Source organism: Trachurus trachurus (genome assembly GCF_905171665.1).
Source record: "Trachurus trachurus genome assembly, chromosome: 18".
Taxonomy (NCBI): domain Eukaryota; kingdom Metazoa; phylum Chordata; class Actinopteri; order Carangiformes; family Carangidae; genus Trachurus; species Trachurus trachurus.
The window spans coordinates 23,938,469-23,958,842 of record NC_139909.1 but is presented as its reverse complement, the minus strand read 5'-3'; the positions used below and the strand labels follow the sequence as shown (position 1 = coordinate 23,958,842).

At 39.4% G+C, this 20,374-nt stretch overlaps 1 protein-coding gene and 1 pseudogene across 2 annotated transcripts in view; both read left to right on the top strand.

Annotated features, from left to right (window-relative positions):
* Window positions 1-361: 361 nt before the first annotated feature.
* LOC311002004 (up-regulator of cell proliferation-like) lies at window positions 362-4,830 on the top strand (annotated as a pseudogene). Its single transcript has one exon. The product of its transcript is annotated as an up-regulator of cell proliferation-like (transcript).
* A 12,952-nt stretch (window positions 4,831-17,782) lies between these two features.
* LOC311001953 (up-regulator of cell proliferation-like) overlaps window positions 17,783-20,374 on the top strand; it is a gene marked incomplete at both ends in the record, with an annotated part of 63,048 nt that continues 60,456 nt past the window's right edge. The window contains 2 exons of the mRNA XM_083993132.1: window positions 17,783-17,825; window positions 17,960-18,238. Of these exons, the coding sequence (XP_083849258.1) occupies window positions 17,783-17,825; window positions 17,960-18,238 (322 nt within the window). The remainder of the gene's footprint in view (window positions 17,826-17,959; window positions 18,239-20,374) is intronic.

The following is a 20,374-nucleotide window of genomic DNA, read 5'->3' as shown; positions in this document are numbered from 1 at the left end:
GGGAAGGGATAACGAGACATAGGTGAAACACATAAGGGTGGGGACAGGTAATCACACGGGGAACAGGAAGTAAACACAGAGACGAGACTATCAAAATAAAACTGTAAACTGACATAATGAGAAAACTGACATAATGAGAATCAAAGTCAGACACAAACATGATTGGCATTCAGAAGTTATGTAAACAATTGAAATGACAAATACTAGATGTTCATCAAGTTGCCTGACAGTAAATTTGTACACTAACTGACATATCCACATACTGTACTTATGAATGTCTTCTACGTGTCAATTATTCTAGAGTTTTAGAGCACATAATGATTGCCTACAAGAGTAACAAGTATCTTGATATTCACAGAGACACAGCTGCAGAACTTCTTGGAGGACCTGGGGTTGATGCAGCACTACACAGAGAAGCTGTCACTGAGCAAAATACTTCAGATTGATGAGAAGACCATTTCTGATGAACCTGCCAAGAATCACTCAGATCTTCCATGGTATATTCTAAAAAACTAATGATGGTTAATGTGACAGCCAGGAATGTTAAGTGTACACCAGAGAGTGAATCGGACTGTGATGATGTAGCAGGAAATACAAGTATGGATTTTGATAATCTTCTTAAAAGTCCAAATTCAGTTGACATGCTGAATCCCCTCGACATAATCACTGCTATTTTTCTGTGTTCTGATGGTTTTGTCCAGCAGGAATTGGCACTCAAAATGTCTATGTGTCAGTTTTCAGTGCCTCTGCTGCTTCCTAATTGTGACAAAAGACAGTGCACCCTCATGCTTTGGGCTTTGAGAGATATTGTTAAAAAGTACAGACCAGAGTCACTTTCACAATCCAATGGTTTCTTTGAGGAGAGGATTGTTCTCTCTAAACTCCCAATGATAACCTTTGTGAGACTGGGGGAGTGCTCCTTGTCCAAGTCAGAAATTCTGAACAAGCTTCTGAGCAATTCTCAGCAGTACCATGACACCTTTGTTCACCGTGACATGGAGTGTGGTGACAGTCCAAGAAGAATATCTGATGGACTGACTGAAATAACTTGGTACCTTCCATGTGGAAACAAAAACATTGATATTTTCAGTGAGCCAGTAGCTGTAGCCAACCTTCATGGAGACATTGCTTCATTTGAAGTGCAGTTTTCTTTTTTATGTCTGACATCTGCAGCAGTTTTTGTGTTCTTTGACAATTTGGACTCTGAGTGTAAACTGCTTACAAACCAACACCACAAGGCTCAGATCTTCTTGGTGGGTAACCATCAAAGCAGGCACTTCAGTATAAATGCTGTTAAAAAAGTTGCAACTAAACTGGGCTTGACTACCAACAACATCCTTATTAAGACTAAGCAGAGAAATGATGCAGAGTTTGTCAAAAATCTGAGGAAAACAGTGAAGGATGTAGTTGAGAAAACAGAGAGGAAGATGTGCATAGAGCAAATGGCTGACATCGCCCGTGAACTGGGAATCTTGGTTGATGAAGACTGTCCAGAATGTCAGACTGCCAAGAAAAATGCAGATGCCAGACCTGAAGAAATTCAAAACATCCTTCACTACAAACGACTTCAGCTTCCCCGGCAAGGGGAAATATGGAAGGAACTGACAAACTTGGAGAAGGAACAATATAGGCTCCGAAAAGCTGGGTCTGAAAACATAGAAACATACAAAAGTGATCTCCAGAAAAAGAAAGAAAAGCTTCGAGCTGAACAGAACTCTTATGACATGTCAAATGCAATGACTTGCTTCATCAATGCAGTATCAAGCACAGGGACAGAAAAATATTATTTTCTGAAATGGATGCGAATGAATCTCGATAACCTGTCTCGAGAAAAACTGTCTGAACTCAGAGACCAGTACAAAGAAAAATGCAAGAATTCTGAGAACAAAGATGAGATCAAAGACATTGACAGAGAACTTTCCAACAGCTCACTGGGAACTGAACACCTCTCAGATGGGTGAGTGACGTTCTCTCTGAGCTCAATGCCTTGGTGTCTCCAAAGAACAAGATCCTGGTCGTCACAGTTCTTGGAGTTCAGAGCACAGGAAAGTCCACTCTCCTCAACACCATGTTTGGTGTGCAGTTTGCAGTCAGCAGTGGACGATGTACTCGAGGTGCTTTTATGTTGCTTATCAGAATCAATGAAGACATGAAAAGAGTTCTCAACTGTGACTTCATGGTGATCATTGACACTGAGGGCTTAAAGTCACCAGAGCTTGCACAGTTGGATGACAGCCATGAACATGACAATGAGCTTGCAACACTTGTTGTGGGGCTGAGTGATGTCACCATCATCAATATAGCAATGGAGAACTCAACAGAAATGAAGGACATCTTGCAGATCGTGGTGCATGCTTTTCTCAGGATGAAAGAGGTGGGCAAAAAGCCTAAATGTCAGTTTGTTCATCAGAAACTGCTCTTAGAACAGTTAAATGAGATGACACAGGCAGCAGCCAAGATGGAAAAGAAAGAGGAGTACAAGAGTTTCACTGATGTGATGGAATACAATCCAGACACTGGGAACTGGTACATTCCTGGACTCTGGAATGGAAACCCACCAATGGCACCAGTCAATGCAGGGTACAGCGAAGCTGTGTATGAGCTCAAGAAAAACGTCATCCAACTACTGGGGCGTTGTGATTCATCAGCTAATGATATGTCAGAGTTCACAGAGTGGATGTCCAGTCTGTGGACTGCAGTGAAGCATGAAAACTTCATCTTCAGTTTCAGAAACAGTCTAGTGGCTGATGCTTACATGAGGCTGAACACAGAATTCAACAAATGGGAATAGGAATTCAAAAAACACATGTACGAGTGGGTGAGAAATGCTGAAACAAGGATTTCGAATTTCGGTACAGTTGCTTCAAAATCTGAAATAACTGACATGAAAGATCTTGTCATGTCTTTGAAAACTGAAGCCTCCACACAGTTGTCTGAGCAGGAGACAAAGCTTCTTGAAAATCTGACCCAGTACTTCAAGCAAAAAGAAGGTCATGTCTATCTAGTAGAAAGATACAAAGAGGAATTTGTAAACAGTGCAAAGACCCTTAAAAAAGGAATGGATAACTCTGTCTCTCATCAGCTCACAGTAGCAGCAGAAATCAAAAAAGGAATGAAAGAACTTGATAGAATCAAGGAAAATCACACAAGAGAAATTGAAAAGGCAGTGTGTGCACTGATTGATCAATGTAGGGAGAAGAATGTCCAGATGACTGATCCAGAGCTGGACAAAGAATTTGATAAGATGTGGAGTGAAATAGTAAAGAAGCTGTCTGTTTCTGAACAAGAGCAAACAGATGTCTTCACGAGAATATCCTACTACCTGAGGTTAAATCTGTCAAACAAGGGGAGTCATGCCTCTAAATTGTTAAGTGAAAAAAGCCTGAAGGATTGCAGTGAAACACCTTTCACATATACAGGAGAGGGAACCTGGTACAATTTTAAAAACAAAATGAGAAAGTTCTTCATTCGGCAAAACCACGTAATGAGGGCACAAAACCTGGCTGACAGCATTATAGATGATTGTACAGACTTTGTAGCAGAAATAACAGACAGAAAAAGCAATTACCATGACACCTACGTGGAGCAGATCCTGTGTATGATTGATAAGAGGCTGCAAAACAGTAAGGGAATAAATACAGGCATTGAGTTTGAAGTTTCTCTGAAACAGCACATCTGTGGAATTGCAACCAGAAAGTTTCAGAAGATGCATGAAGATTTCCTTCGTGAAAACGACACTTACAGATGTCTGAATCAAAACAAAGAAAAGTATCGTGTTGATTTTAAGGATGTGTTCCATGAACGAGACCAGTGCCAGAAGAAGGCAGTAGAATTCACCAACCAGTGCTTGAAGCCTGCAGTCCAGGACTTTGTCAGTCGTTCCCTGGGTCTTAACATTGTTGACGAGATGCTGACACTACAGCAGTTCAGCACAAGGATGTCTTTTCAATGTGCAGTTTTACTGGATTTGCTTTCAAAGGATGAGTTTCAAAATTATTTGAGCTACATTGACTCATATAAGAAACACGTAAAGGAGTGGATAGGCAACCAAATAACGAATCATTTCAAAAATGGTTCTAAGATGTCCGAGTTTCAGAATCTGCATCTTCAGTCAAGTGTCAACAGCATAAATGAGGCTATCAACAAGGCCAAAAAGAAAAGGAGTGACAACTTGAAGACATTTATTGGAGATATCTGTATAGAACTTGGAGAGAAACTGGTCATTTCCCAGGATGCTCTTGGTGCTTTCATGATATTGAACAATGCAGACCAGGAACTGTTTGCACATTGGCTAACAAAGTCTGTTAAAGACATGAAAGACGCTCTTACCGAAAAGTTTAAACAAACAGACATGGAGATAAAACTGAAACATCTCCATGTGAAGCCTCAGAATGAGCTTTTAAACAAACTGATTGGATGTGGTAAACAGTGTCCATTCTGCAAAGTGCCCTGTGAGGCAGGAGGAAGCGACCATACTGAACACTTTGTTTCACTGCATCGACCAGAGGGTCTGGGTAATTCCAGATGGGACGAGACAGGCAAACTGACCATTGACATATGCTCCTCGTCCGTGTGCAGTGACAACACTTTTAGCTGTGAAGCTACAAAGAATGAATGGCACCTGTACAAGCGCTATCAGGAAATTTACCCAGACTGGAAAATTGTTTCTGATGAAAGCTATGAATAATCAGACTACTGGAAATATATACTGACAAAGTTCAACAGTGAGTTTGCAAATGCTTACAAAGCAGAACCTGCTGATATTCCTGACCCCTGGAAAGTTATCACACGTGAGGAGGCAGAGGCGAGTATCAGAAGTTCATTTAACAGCATGTGTCTTTGAGCACTTGGAAAAGCGCGTTACAAATAAAATTTATTATTATTATTATTATGTGAGAGACAACAGGTTGCGTGGTTACAGAAGTCCACTATCTCTTCATTATGAGTTATGAATACAAATACAAATACATATACAAATACGAATATGAATTACTTAATTAATCCCCACCACCATTATTCATCATGCTCTAATTCTTTTGTTTGTTTTTTTATATGACAGGGCACACAAACTAAAGTGTAGTGTATTGTATTTCATCCAGTCAATATAGGAGTATTCAAGAGACAGTCTAACCTGTAATCCATGTAATGTATTTTAAATAGCTTTAGGTATCCATGTATGTGTAAGAAACAGGCTCAATTAAATGAAGTCCAAATTTCTTGTGATTTTGTGTAAAAGAATTGTCAGTGTATCATTGAAAGATAACCAAAGTAACAAAGTGTCAGAAAAATAGTTTGTCAAGTGATATGCAATCTTACTTTTTAATTTTTTTAATTTTAAATATTTATATGTATTGCTTCATCTCTTCACAAAGTAGCTAGTATACAGTAAAAGCAAACCAAAATGTGGTATCACAGCCAATTGATATAATTAATATAAATGTTTGTCTACATATCTACAGTTCTAGTTCACATGTTCAAGGTCAACTGAAGACTTTTCTGTTTAAAAGGGCTTTTGGGTGCTAGATACAGTGGGATGTGACTCTCCTCTCATTTAACACTGTTTTTGCCTCGACCCCCTCGGGTCGATCAAGTGCCACTTGATGTTCTCATATGTTGTTACCTGTACTATTACTATGTAATATGCACAGTACTTTCTTTATTTTATTGCATATTGTGATGTAGTGTATGATGGTTTTATCTATGATGTGAAGCACTCTGTGTATTCGTACTGAGAAGGGTGCTATACAAATAAAGTACTTACTTACTTACATGTTAGCCTATCTGTTTCTAATAGGGGTCATTACTCTGTGAAGTCCTTGCATGGTTGCTTTACATTGTGTATACTGGCTGTAGAGTCCAATAGAGGGTGTACTGACTGTCACAAATGTTCAAGCCTACATGTATGTCAGTATGAAGAAGTTCAACATTCAGCAGAAACGGAAACATCTTCATATGAAGACTCAGAATGAGCTTTTTACCAGAGTGATTGGATGTGAAAAACAGTGTCCACCCTGCAGAGTGCCCTGTGAGGCAGGGGGAAAAGCCCACTGGGCCTCCCTTCATCGGCCACATGGTCTGAGTGGATACCGCTTTGTTCGGTCACGAAAACTCAACACTGAAATATGCTCCTCTCTCGTGGTCAGTGAAGACAGTTTTTGTTGTGAGGCTATGGATTCTAAATATCATCCCCACAAGAATTACAGAGACATTTTCCCAGAGTGGAGAATTGCTCCAGATGGAAGCTTTGAGGCCTCAGACCACTGGAAATATGTGATGGCAAAATTCAACAAGTTTGCCTAAGCATATAAGCCTGCTGAAATTCCTTCAAGTTGGAGGAATATTAGAGCATTAGAGCAGGCATAGAGGCCAGTCTGAAAGAGTCATTTAACTTGAGTTGAGAACTTTGGCTGACACTTCGTCATAGTAATACCTTATGTTGTGAGTTCAGCCAGTTTAATCAAGGATTTTATTACCATTTGCAACTTAAGAAAATACCAATAATTGTATAACATCTTCTTTTCTTCTTTTCCTCATTTTGAGTGAACATTGTCAGTGTGACCTTCCTCTTTCTTTTTGGGGGGATATTTTGATTTTAACATATAGGTGTATGCAAAATGACAAGCTATGAGAGATAGCAGACACACTCTTATGCCTTTTTCCATTTAACTATTGCAAACTACAGTCATCAGGACCACATTTTACATTTTATGATAAATAATATATATGCCTTTACCTGCTTTATTGATGTTTATCATTTTACATTTTTCAGACGCTTTATGTTAGAAGTGTTTATGTTAACTTTTATACTTTGATGTGAGCTTTACAGTATACATTAGGTTTGGGGCTATTCTGGATAATTTTTATTCGTCAGTAAGTTATCTGTTTTTAAATAGATAAAATAAAAGAGCCATTTAGCGAAATTCAGCGAGTGATATTGTCAACATGTCTATACTCTCCTAATAACTGTCTTAATAAAGAAACACAATCAGCAGTCTGGCTATGAATGTCTTTAATTTTTCCCAGATCAGAGCATACAGCATACAGTGTATAATAACTTTACTTAAAAAAATAAAAAATAAAATAAAATAATAATAATAATCTTCTTTTTTTTTTTAATACCTTTGTTTAAAATTTTCTTATATATCTCATATCTCAAGTCTTGGGTTTCTGAATTCAACCAAGAATGTAAAAACAAGACAAGTGCAACTTTACAAGCTGAGGGAATGTGCATGTATGAAGGTGTGTAGGCTATGTTCTTGTGTGTGCTAGTCCAACAATTAGGCCAACTCGTTTACAACATACAGTACACAAATCAAAATAATGAAACTTGAATTAAATTAACGCAGCAGCAGCAGCATTTTATTCTATTTGCTTGAGCTAAAGTTTTTGACATCATATGGACTAACTAGGCAAAGCAGATGCAATCCAAACACTTGGTCAACGGCTCAAAAAAGGAAACACAAAAGGGGTCTCCAATCAGAAGTGCAAAACAAACAAGGTACATGGAGGCAAACACACTGGAGGCAGTGCACACAAAATGACAAGGTGACAAGATAAACAGAGGGCGGCTGTACTACAAAGGAGGCTCAACTGGTCTACTGGTATGAATCACAGCATGGAAATCAAATGGGGAAATGCAGTTTCTACATCATTTGGGGTGAGTAATAGAGTTCGCCAGTTCGCCATCAACCTGCAAGGACCTTATGATGGCATTAATTTACTGTATTTGTTACGAGTTTGTTTTAAGACAGATGAAATGTCTGATAATGATGATGATAATGATGAATGATCATCTATAGACAACACCTTATATACACAAGCAGCTGTGGTGGCAAGGAAACTTTTCTAGTGTTTTGATATTGTTGAAACTACAGTAAGTGAATCTCTTCAGAGCCTACTGTGCCCCTCTTTATACTGCCCCTTTGTGGGTTAAGTTTAAAAAGGCAAGCTTCCTCAGACCTAAGGTTGCCTAATTATTAAGAAAACAAAATGGTTCAGTGCAAGTGAGTTGTTTTGTAATGTACAAGTTGAGTCGTTTCATGCTCTGTTCAGAAGTAATTTCTTTCCTGACTGAATAGCTCACATAATACTGTCATAATGGTGTTATCTAATTCTGGCCTCAGTACTGTGATACCAGTGAGCAATGTGGTTATGGTATGACTGGCTTTTTATCTGTGCTTGGTTGTTTGCTTCTTTTGAAATGGACCTGGAGTCTACTAATAATAAAGTCTAAAGTTCCTTGGTCGATTCCAGGTCAACAGATTCTCGGCCACTCCCGCCGTCCTTGCTCTGGCCAGAGATGGTCTTTACAACTCAAGTGTTGTGCTGTTGCAGGCACTCCTCCAAAGTCCTCCTGTAATGACCCTTGCCCCTTCTTATCTCTTACTTGCATTCTGAGCCACAGATGAAGTATGTGACCGTATATAATGTAATGTACTTCAGAAGCAAACTTAAGTTGTAATGGTTACTTGTACTCATATCGTAGATTATTCCCCTGAAAGAATAAAGTCTTGTATGTGTATCAGTCATCTGTAACATTCTGAAAAATCGAAGTTATAATAAAAAAGTTGTGATCCAGTATTTTCGTTTTTTTTAAATATATTTTTTAAGGGGTAGGACATTGGGGAGCAGACATGCAGGAGTGTCCTGGTTGGAGTTGAACTAGTGATATTTCCTGATGATCTGATCACAGTTAAGTTTTGTTTTCCTGGAACACCATGTCCTCTCTGGGAAATGAAACTTAACATGCCTCCATGCAGCAGTATAAAAGAAGAGGCTGGAAATTTTGCATTGTCATTTACAAGGTGCGGTACTTTTCAGCAACACGGAATAATACAGTGGAATCCCTCGTCTTGATGCTCAGTTAAATACAATATGAAGAACTTTTCTCGAGTATTTCCATTTTATGTTGGTTAACATTATACTCAACAACATTTCTGAGGGGAATACTACATTTAGAGTGTGACAACCAGGGCCGGTTCTAGGCCGGCATATATGAGGGGGCAGTCAGAAATGTGAAGGGGGCATCATGTGAACACATCATCATACTCCAGCACTTCTTTTTCTCCGTGCTTATAGTAACTTCATTGAATTGGGTTGTTGACTATGTGTCCAACCCCAACCTGGAGAACCGGATTGCACTTTGTCAGGCCTCTACCTTCAGACCTGTCCAACTCGGGGCCGGGGCGGCCAACCAGGGTCTTAGAGCCCAAATTTGTTACTGTCGTAATGCAAAGAGCCACATCATATGAGGGGTTAGGGGTGCATATACTGTACCTGAAGATGCATTGCAAACCCAGAGGGGGTGAAAAAGGTTAGTAGCTAAACCCTTGTAGGGGGGTCTGGGGGCATCCCCCCCAGAACATTTTTTGTGATTTTAAAATGTCTACTATGGTCAAGATTTACCCAACTGGGTAACACTTTACTTGAATAGGTATTCATAAGCTTGACATAACACTGTCACAACAGTGTCATAACTCAGTCATGAATGTGTCGTAAACATTATGTCAAATGTCATAATCGTTTATGACTGTTGTCATTAAGTGTCATTCGGTTTTTGTAATGACAACTTGACATTGTTTGGGTTGTCTTGATTATGACAACTTGACATTAATCAAAGTGACATTACCAGAAGTTGTCTTTGTCATGACAACTTGACATTAAATTTGTTTGGGATGTCCTTCTTATGACAACCTGACATTAATCAAAGTGACATTACCAGAAAATGTCTTTGTCATGACAACTTGACATTAACAGAATATGCACCTATTTTTGTTTTTTATGGCAAGTGGACATAATGATTATTATAATTAGATGTGCAAGGTTACAGACCAATTCTAGCACTTGGTCATTGATGTTTGACAGGATATGGTTAGGATAAATGAAAATAAACTCTATATTTTTGCCGACTTCGATATATATATATATATATATATATATATATATATATATATATATATATATATATATATATATATATATATATATATATATATATTATTTTAATTTTTTAAGTATATATTTTTTGGCTTTTCATGCCTTTATTTGATAGGACAGTTGAGAGAGAGGAAATGGGAGGCAGAGAGCGGGGGAATGACACGCAGGGATTCGAACTGGGGCCGCCTGCAGTGAGGACTGTAGTCTCAGGCCCCATCCACACGAAAACGCGGCTTCACTGAATCCGATCTTTTTCTTAATCGTTTTGAAAAAAATCTCCGTAAACACGGCATCGTTTTCAGAAATATCTGCGTCCACACTGATCCAGTGAAAACGACCCAAAACGCTGTAGTAGCCTACCTACATACTGCAGGCGTGTGTGTGGAGTGTGTGTGTCGCTGCAGCGCTGCCTGCCACACATAAACACTTAAAACAGCTGAAGAAGACGGGGTCCCCGCTGTAATTCAATAGAAGAAGAAGTCCCCCGCTGTATTCAAACTCAAACATGGATTAAATGTTGACAGGGAGTCGTGTCAGAGTAAATATGATGATCAGTGATGATTAAACAGCCGTGATTCAGCCGCAGCGTCTGAGCGACGTGACGTTAGTCGGCCGTTGTTGTTGTTACGTTACGTGCATAGACTGTCAGTGTGCAGCAACTGCTGCAGCGGTGTGTGTGTGTGTGTGTGTGTGTGTGTGTGTGTGTCTCAGGTTACAGGTAGAGCGGCGGGGGGCATGACATCATCGTTTCTGAAAAAATCCGTATTGGCCGTCCAGACGGATACGCTGGGGCGGCGTTTTCAAATTTTCCCACTCTGGGACCCGTTTTCAAAAAATACCGTTTTCACCCCCTGAAAACGCCGGATCCGTGTGGACGCGAGGCCAATCCGATAAAGTATTTATCCGGATTCGAAAAAAACGGGTTCGTCTGGACGGGGCCTCAACCTGGTCTCAACACATGGGGCGGGTGCTCTACCAGCTGAGCTTAACACCGCCCCTGACTTCGATATATTGCCATGTGCATGCGCACATGTTTGTTTTCCTCATCGCTGGCCTCCAAACAGGCTGGATGACAAGAGGCTTCCCTCTGTGCATCCGTCTCAGCACCTGGGCCGTTTGTGCCACAGCGGAATGAACGAAGTGAATCCTCTCGTCAGTCATGGAGGATCTTTGTTTCCCAGAATGCATTTCGCGGCAACCGGCAGTGGTAGTGGTAAAGCTGGCTAAAGCTAAGCAGCTAAATGCTGTTTTAATTCTCGCTGCAGTGCTGTTATTACATTACTTTTCAAAGTTTTAATATTTTTTCATGTGAGAAAGTCACAGTGAAGATCCCCAGTCTGTGGTCAGTCTATCCAGATACCGGCTGTCAGGAGATTTCCTCCGACGTTTTTGGAGAAGTGCAGAGCTAATGTGCTAACGTTAGCAGCTGCCGGTCTGCTGAGCTCCGGTCAACCTCTTCATCATCCAGGGAGAGAAAACGAGTAATTTATCGGCAGGTTTTGAGAGGTTTACCGCCTTCCGGTTAAATAGGAGATAAATTTGATTAAATCTAACAACTGGCAGTCACATTAGTTTGTTTGAATGTAAAGTGGAGTTTCAGGTGTGTATTGGACAGGAGAGCTTCACATTGTGTTTTGTTTGTTAGAATATTTAAAAGTGGTAAAAAAAATACTCACGAGAAATAAAAGTTTATTGCATTTGAAAGGGTGTACTTGCATTGTAATGTTATGGATTATTATTATTACATTAGTGGTTAATTTGGTTTCAAAATAATGTTGACAATAATATTGTTTATCTGCAATAATTTGTGGGACAATATCGTCCAGCAAAATGTGTTCTCGTTACAGGCCTACAGTCAGTTCAGGATATGTTAATGACAACTCAAAATGCTACCACTTTACTTGAGTTCACAGAATATCTTCATTATATTGTCATAATTGTGTCGTGACAGTCAGTTTATCCTTCATGATATGTTAATGACAACTCAAAATGCTACCACTTTACTTGAGTTCACAGAATATCTTCATTATATTGTCATAATTGTGTCGTGACAGTCAGTTTATCCTTCATGATATGTTAATGACAACTCAAAATGCTACCACTTTACTTGAGTTCACAGAATATCTTCATTATATTGTCATAATTGTGTCGTGACAGTCAGTTTATCCTTCATGATATGTTAATGACAACTCAAAATGCTACCACTTTACTTGAGTTCACAGAATATCTTCATTATATTGTCATAATTGTGTCGTGACAGCCAGTTTATCCTTCATGATATGTTAATGACAACTCAAAATGCTACCACTTTACTTGAGTTCACAGAATATCTTCATTATATTGTCATAATTGTGTCGTGACAGCCAGTTTATCCTTCATGATATGTTAATGACAACTCAAAATGCTACCACTTTACTTGAGTTCACAGAATATCTTCATTATATTGTCATAATTGTGTCGTGACAGTCAGTGTATCCTTCATGATATGTTAATAACAAATAAAAATGCTACCACTTTACTTGAGTTTGCAGAATATCTTCATTATATTGTCATAATTGTGTCGTGACAGTGAGTTTATCCTTCATAAAAATGCTACCACTTTACTTGAGTTTGCAGAATATCTTCATTATATTGTCATAATTGTGTCGTGACAGTGAGTTTATCCTTCATGATATGTTAATAACAAATAAAAATGCTACCACTTTACTTGAGTTCACAGAATATCTTCATTACACTGTCATAATGGTGTCATAATGGTGACAGTCAGTTTTGGGTATCCTGTCAAACATCATGGTCTGTAACCTAGCACATCTATTATATCATTATGTCAACTTGCCATAAAAAACAAAAATAGGTGCATATTCCGTTAATGTCAAGTTGTCATGACAAAGACATTTTCTGGTAATGTCACTTTGATTAATGTCAGGTTGTCATAAGAAGGACATCCCAAACAAATTTAATGTCAAGTTGTCATGACAAAGACAACTTCTGGCAATGTCACTTTGATTAATGTCAAGTTGTCATAATCAAGACAACCCAAACAATGTCAAGTTGTCATTACAAAAACCGAATGACACTTAATGACAACAGTCATAAACGATTATGACATTTGACATAATGTTTACGACACATTCATGACTGAGTTATGACACTGTTATGACAGTGTTATGTCAAGCTTATGAATACCTATTCAAGTAAAGTGTTACCCAAAACGGAAAGGTAGTCTTAAGAATACAAAAAAAAAGAAAAAATGACAGAACATTTTAGAAAAGAACAGTGTCCCTTTTTTGGCAGATTTTTGTGCTACTGCAGATATTTTTGTCAACTTGTAATATACACATTTTTTGAGTATATTAAAATGTGCTTTCTCAACTTCTAAAATTTGGATTTGAGGGGGCAAGACATTTATTTGAGGGGGCACTGCCCCCTCTTGCCCCTGCGTAGAGCCGGCCCTGGTGACAACTGTTCTTCTTTTAATATTAATTACTTTGGTTATGGATAGGTTTTTGGCTGCATGGCTTTCCAAAGTTAAAGTATAAGCTTGTTTGTTGTTGCTCTTACTTGTGAGAAGCAGAGAGGATAATCTGGACCACGTGTGAGATGACTGAGAGTGCACCCACAATGGATAACTCACAGGAGGAGGAGGTAAAAAAAACAACAACAAAAAAACATTCATACTACAAGAAAATGACATACAGAGTCAGTGAATATGGTTTTGTTAGTGATGAACTAATTTGTTATATTAAACATGCTTACTTTTCTCAATTATCATTATAAGGACTTCTATGATGCACCTGACGAGTTCCTTGAGCTTTATTGTGAGGAGGGAGAGTCTGCTGCAGCACCACTGTCTGACTGTACGTGAGACTGATCATAATACTGAAGTGTAGTCTGAAGCTTTACATGTTGTTTCGTAGAAATAAATACTACAATGTTTGGGAGTCAAGAAACTGTCCATACTGTTGGAGTACAGCCATGTTGGAATGTGGAGACCCTGACATGTGTATCTCTTCTCTATGACAGATGTTTTGCCACCACCAGAAGTAAAAGTTCTCTGTTCTGGCACTGAGACTGTTTCTTTTGGCCTGACACCAACTGAATCCTCTGATCAGTATAAACTTCAAATCGATTACTCCTGTGAAACACAAAGAGGCAGTGTGGTCAGGGAAGAGTCCAGCACTGTAGACGTAGAGGGACTGAATCCTGGGACTGAATATACTTTCTGCATCACCAGGATAGCAGAAAATGGAAGTCAAAGTGAAGCAGTCTCTGCCTCTGTCTGTACAGGTAAATGTAAAATAATTTAATGCTGCCCATATTAAATTTTTTTTAGCAGAAATACTGTATATGTACTTCTTACACTGAGGTCGACTATATTTAGTATAAAAAGGTGATTTTGTTGTTCACATTTTGCAGTTATTACACTGTCAAACTACTACCAAATATAGAAATTTTTAATTATTTTTTTTATTCTAACAGAGCCTGTCCCTCCTGGGAGGTTAACAGTCTCTGATGTCAGCAGTGAGTCATTGTCTCTGCAGTGGGACACTCCTGTTGGTGAAGTGCAGAGCTACGTTGTCACTTGTTGCACTGAGGGAGAAACTGTGCAGGAGTTGGAAACAGATGCAAATACTGTAACCTTTGGCAGCCTGAAGCCAGGGGTGTGTTACTCCCTCCATGTTTCTACACAACTGAAGAATGAGAGAATAAGCAAGTCAGCTGTAACAACTGTCAGCACAAGTAAGTAAAACAAAAACACCATAGTGAAATAATGATACAATCCTTATAATAAATCACATTGCATGAATCAAGTAAGAGGAAATAGCCTACCCAAACTGATAACCTTATTCTGCAACAGATTAAAAGCAAATGTTGCAACTGTTTCCTGGTTCTTCCTAAAGTCCCAGCAACAAGCACAGCCCTTAAAATGGAGAAACGTCTCCCCCTGCTGTCCAAAATAGGCATGAACAGCAGGACCATAATCTCCTCTATATGAAGTTCCTGCATTGCTTGAGGCTGTTTCAGAGCCACAGACTCCATTTCTTCTTGTGACAATGTCACCTAGAAAACATAACACAGAAATCATGTTCATGTAAAAACCTAACATTTGGCCTATTGGCATGATGTTTAGCAGAGCACTGATTTTACAACTAGAATATAGTTATTTTCTTTCTAACAGCATGAAACAGTTGAACTACTGTAATTCATCATCAGCTCCATCATCCTCAACATTCTGACATTTTGGTGGCTTGAGGAAAACAAAAAGATTTTTACCTTTGTAAACATAGGTAGCCTATACTGAAGACAGAATCCACTACCTTAAATCTTAATTATATTGGGGCAGTGTGTGGCGCAGTGGGTAAAGCGGCCGCTCCATGTAGAGGCTACAGTCCAGGCCCCGGTTCGAGTCCCGCGTTGGGCGGCCCTTTCCTGCGTATCGTTCCCCCTCTCTCTGCCTCCCCCTTTCCTGTCTATCTCTACTGTGTGCTATCAAATACAGGCAAAAAGCCAAAAAAATACTTTAAAAATCTTAATTCAGATATATTTACTCTTGTGCACACTGAAAACACATTTCAAACGTTCGTGTAGGTTGGCAAAAGCATGGTAGGTGACATCAGCAAAGGCAAATTAGAGTCAAAAACTTGCAAGTTAACAAATCTATAGGCCTATTGGCCCTCAACCAACAAAAGCATAAACCAGTCCAACAGTATTTAAAGCAGAAGGAGAAAGGATAAACAGCAGTGGATTAACACTGTACTAGTCTTGCTCGCTCCAGAGAAGAAGCACTGTACTTACTGAACCGACCAATATGTTTTAATTGTACTTTGAAATTGCTGTCAGATGCACTACACAAACTGGCCTACATCAAGATACAAACAGGGCACTGCCGAGTGCCAACATGGAGTCAACAACGAGAATAATAACTGATGCCTCCTAAAACTACACATGTTTCAATCATCAAAGGGACTTCCTGAATACTTTGATATGATTTTCGTGGTTCTACAACACTTTTTTAACACTGTTTTAAACAGGGGACCCTTCTGCTTCTCAGAAAATATTTGTATTTATAGTCAATGAGGAACAGAAAGAGACATGGCCACACCGAGAGGCTCACTATTTAAATTCTGCTTTGTTGAGCACATTGTTATAGGACAGGTTTGTCTACAAATGTGAAAAAATTATGTGCGTGTAATTGTGGCCGGGAGGAGCGTGGAAAGAGAAAAGTCACTCACTCTAACCAGAACATTCCGCGCAATACACACCCATAATCTCAAAATTTCGCCAAAAATGATCATGTTGATTGATAAAAGAACTATATGACCTACAATATCAACAGGTGGATTAATGCACCAATAGACAAGACAAACTATGCCAGAGCAGTAGACGTTTGTAAAAGTCCAATAATTTGTTCATTTTTTGACCTCCTCGAGAACATTTTTGCATTTTTTTAAGTATATATTTTTGGGCTTTTCATGCCTTTATTTGATAGGACAGTTGAGAGAGACAAGAGATGGGGAGGCAGAGAGAGGGGGAATGGCAAGCAGGATAGGGCCGCACGACGTGGGAATCGAACCGGGGCCGCCTGCAGTGAGGACTATAGCCTCAACACATGGGGTAGGGGTGCTCTACCAACCAAGCTAAACACCGCCCCAATTTTTGCATTTTTGTATTCCATAATGTTGTATTCTGTAGGAAAAAGTAGTAGCACCCCGATCCCGATGAAACCACACGTTTTGATATATACAGTAATTTGCCTGGGTCGTCTCACAGCTGTATGACGGGTTAGAAATACACAGTATAACAATAGAGGCCAGTGCCTCGGTGCGTTTGCCCCGTGGCCCTAATTACCTCCCTTGTTAAATCATGAGCTAACTGTGATAACCCGCATTTTTTGGAAAGCCGAGTTCAATTTCACTATCCACACCCAGGCCTCATCACTACCAGACCTAGCAATGAAGAAATCAGTTTTAATAGAACTTAACCTGTCTGACAAAGTGAAGAAGGCCAAGAGATCTCAAACAGCAACACATTATGCTGCAATCTAAAGAAATCCAAGAAAAAAAACAAAAAAAACAAGTGATACAAAGCCATTTCTAAAGCTTTGGGACTCCAGAGAACCACGGTGAGAGCTATTATCCACTAATGGAGAAACCCAAGATCGTTTGACCTTGAGGTCACTAACTGACGGCTGGACGTTCTCCCTCAGGGTTTTCTGGTGGAGACCAGAATTTGTGGTTCCATCAATTACTGCAAGTCGTCCAAGTCCTGAAGCAGCAAAGCAGCCCCAGACCATCACACTATATTTAACTGTTAATATGATGAGCTTTTCATGAAATGCTGTATTCATTTTACTATCTACCCCAAGTGTAGTATACACTTAAATATTTTAAAGGGACAACGAGGAGTTTCTATTCGGTTATAAAAAAGTCTCACGTTAATGTGGATGAATCTCCGCTACCCACACTTGTTAATGGGCCCATTTTCGATAAATATATCGCTCTGTCTCTATGGTTATTTTGTTATTATTAGTGGTGGTGGAGATGCTGGTCGAGCCGACCAGCGTTTTTTACTTTCGGTTTCGCAACGAGTCATGAGAATAACGCAGCTGAATCGCCGTTTATGGTCGGAACTACAACGGTATGTGAACCTCTTTGAACCTCTGACTTTAATTCTTGATGAATGAAAACATGAGTCCGTCTTGCGCCGGTCAAAAGAATTTTACGGTGCGCGCGGAGGCTCATAAATGTAGTGTGAAAACGCTTCGCTTTTCCAAAACTCCTCGTTGTCCCTTTAAATCATGCATTGTTTAGGTTAGACTTTCTGCATTTCTTGATGCATTGCATCCATGTCGTTCAATGCCATAATCCGTAACCAGTATGAATCTGGCAGTGCTATGAATCATACCACTAGCAAACGCAATGGGGACTCAAAAGTTAAAAAACAAACAAACTGTTTAATGGTGCTCCATACTTGAGGAGATTGAAAAAACAGAAATTACTTTCCATTTTCTTTATATCCACAGACACCCACATGGAGAGGTTACTGGAAGAACTGGGGTTGTTGCAATACTACACAGAGAAGCTGTCACTGAGCAAAATACTTCAGATTGATGAGAAGACCATTGCTGATGAACCTATGAAGTGTCACACAGATCTTCCATGGTATTTTCTGAAGAAACTCATGATGGTTAATGTGACAGCCAGGAATGTGAAGTGTACATCAGAGTGTGAATCTGACTGTGATGATGTGTCAGGGAATATGAAGCTACACCTTAAGAATCTTGTTGACAGTCCCAATTCACGTGACATGCTGAATCCCCTCGACATAATCACTGCTATCTTTCTGTGTTCTGATGGTTTTGTCCAGCAGTAATTGTCACTCAAAATGTCCATGTGCCAGTTTTCTGTGCCTCTGCTGCTTCCTAATCATGACAAAAGACAGTGCACACTCATGCTCTGGGCTTTGAGAGATATTGTTAAAAAGTACAGACCGGAGTCACTTTCACAATCTAAAGGTTTTATTGAAGAGAGAATTATTCTCTCTAAACTCCCAATGCTATCCTTTGTGAGACTGGGGGAGTGCTCCTTGTCCAAGTCAGAGATTCTCAACAAGCTTCTGAGCAATTCTCAGCAGTACCATGACACCTTCATCCACCACAATATGGAGTGTGGTGACAGTCCAAGAAGAATATCTGATGGACTGACTGAAATTACTTGGTACCTTCCATGTGGAAACAAAAACATTGATGTTTTCAGTGAGCCTTAGCTGTGGCCAACCTTCATGGTGACATTACTTCATTTGAAACACAGTTTTCTTTTTTGTGTCAGACATCTGCAGCAGTTTTTGTATTCTTTGACAATTTGGACTCTGAGTGTAAGCTGCTTACAAACCAACACAACAAGGCCCAGATCTACTTGTTGGGAAACCATCAAAGCAAGAGCCTTAATATGGAAACTTTGGCAGAAGTTGCAACCAAGCTGTGCTTGACTACCAGCAATATAATTTTGAAGACAACACGGATGAATGATGCAGACTTCGTCAAAAATTTGAGGAAAACTGTCAGCACTGTAGTTGAGAATACAGAAATGCCCTTGTGTGTAGTAGCCTCCCTTCTAAACCTAGACAGTTTACTTCTAATCCAATAGTCATTGCCACTTTAAACATCTGGGCCCAGTATTTCAAAACTTGTAATCTGGATCAGAATAATCCGGATAATGAAATCCTCCTTTTCTCAGTCTTGGATCACGGTGATCCTGCTGACTTAATCTGAGTAATTCAAAACACTGGCAGGGTGGATCACCTTGATCCATACCTGGCCGGATACGGATTTCCAGATCTCAAGTCTCCGCCTCCGGATCTGAAACATGGCGGACTACTTCACCAAAGGAGCAGCTGGGAGCGCGACTTTCACGTCAAAGTGTAAGTTTACTGCCGTCTAATGTGTAGCCGTCTCATACGAACGCCAACCAACACATCATGCAAGCCAACTATTTGATTTGTCACCTACTTGAAACAAGAGCGTAACGATCCCTAATTGATCCACGGCCGTGCTAACGGGAGCTAACTCGGCTCCATTGACTTGTGTGTTAAGGAGCTAGCGGGCTAACGACGTAGCTGCTGTGTTGATCAATTTTGCAGACTTTGGTTTAATTTACAAGGGAATTAATCTGACGTACATCATACCTTAACTGTTTTACACTTACACCAATCTGTTCAGAGTTTATTTACGTTATGCAGGGGACTTTTTATCTTTTTAAAGCAGGGTACCTGTGCTGTGTGCACTGCAGACCACACTGCTGTAGTAATTAGGAAACGTAACATTAACTTACACAGCACGTGAACAATACAGTTCATTCAGAAGTGTCAGTAATGATGGTGATATCATGTTTTTGATCATTTCTGTGACTATTGTTTATTTCTGACTGTGACAAAGATATACTCATACACCGTCTCTTTTTACTTTCAGAGCCCACTCACAGCCATAGACCACTCAGCAATACCACTGCTAATAAGGACAGCAGTGCAACAGTAAAAGTCTTGGAAATCCTTGGAAACCTTGGTGTTTGGATTTTGACTAAAGTGCTTGAAACTGTACTTGAAATAAAGCCATTGAAACTGCTTGAAATTGTGATTGCATTATTTTTCATAGCATAAGCCTATAGCTTGGTCAGTGACCCGATTAGAAACACTTTCCTCTTAATTTGTCTTCCAGCCTAGAAGCCTCTCACTAAACATGATTACCGTATGTTCATTTATCGCACAATAACATTTGATTTGATGAAGTAAAATAATCAGTTTGTATACAAACACGTTTTGAAATACATTACTGCATGTTTTAAAATATCATTCACTTTACAAGCATTGTAAAAATGCATTTTCAAGTTTATTTTGAAGTCAAATTTGTCTTTATTAAATCAGAAGCATGAAAATATGCCTT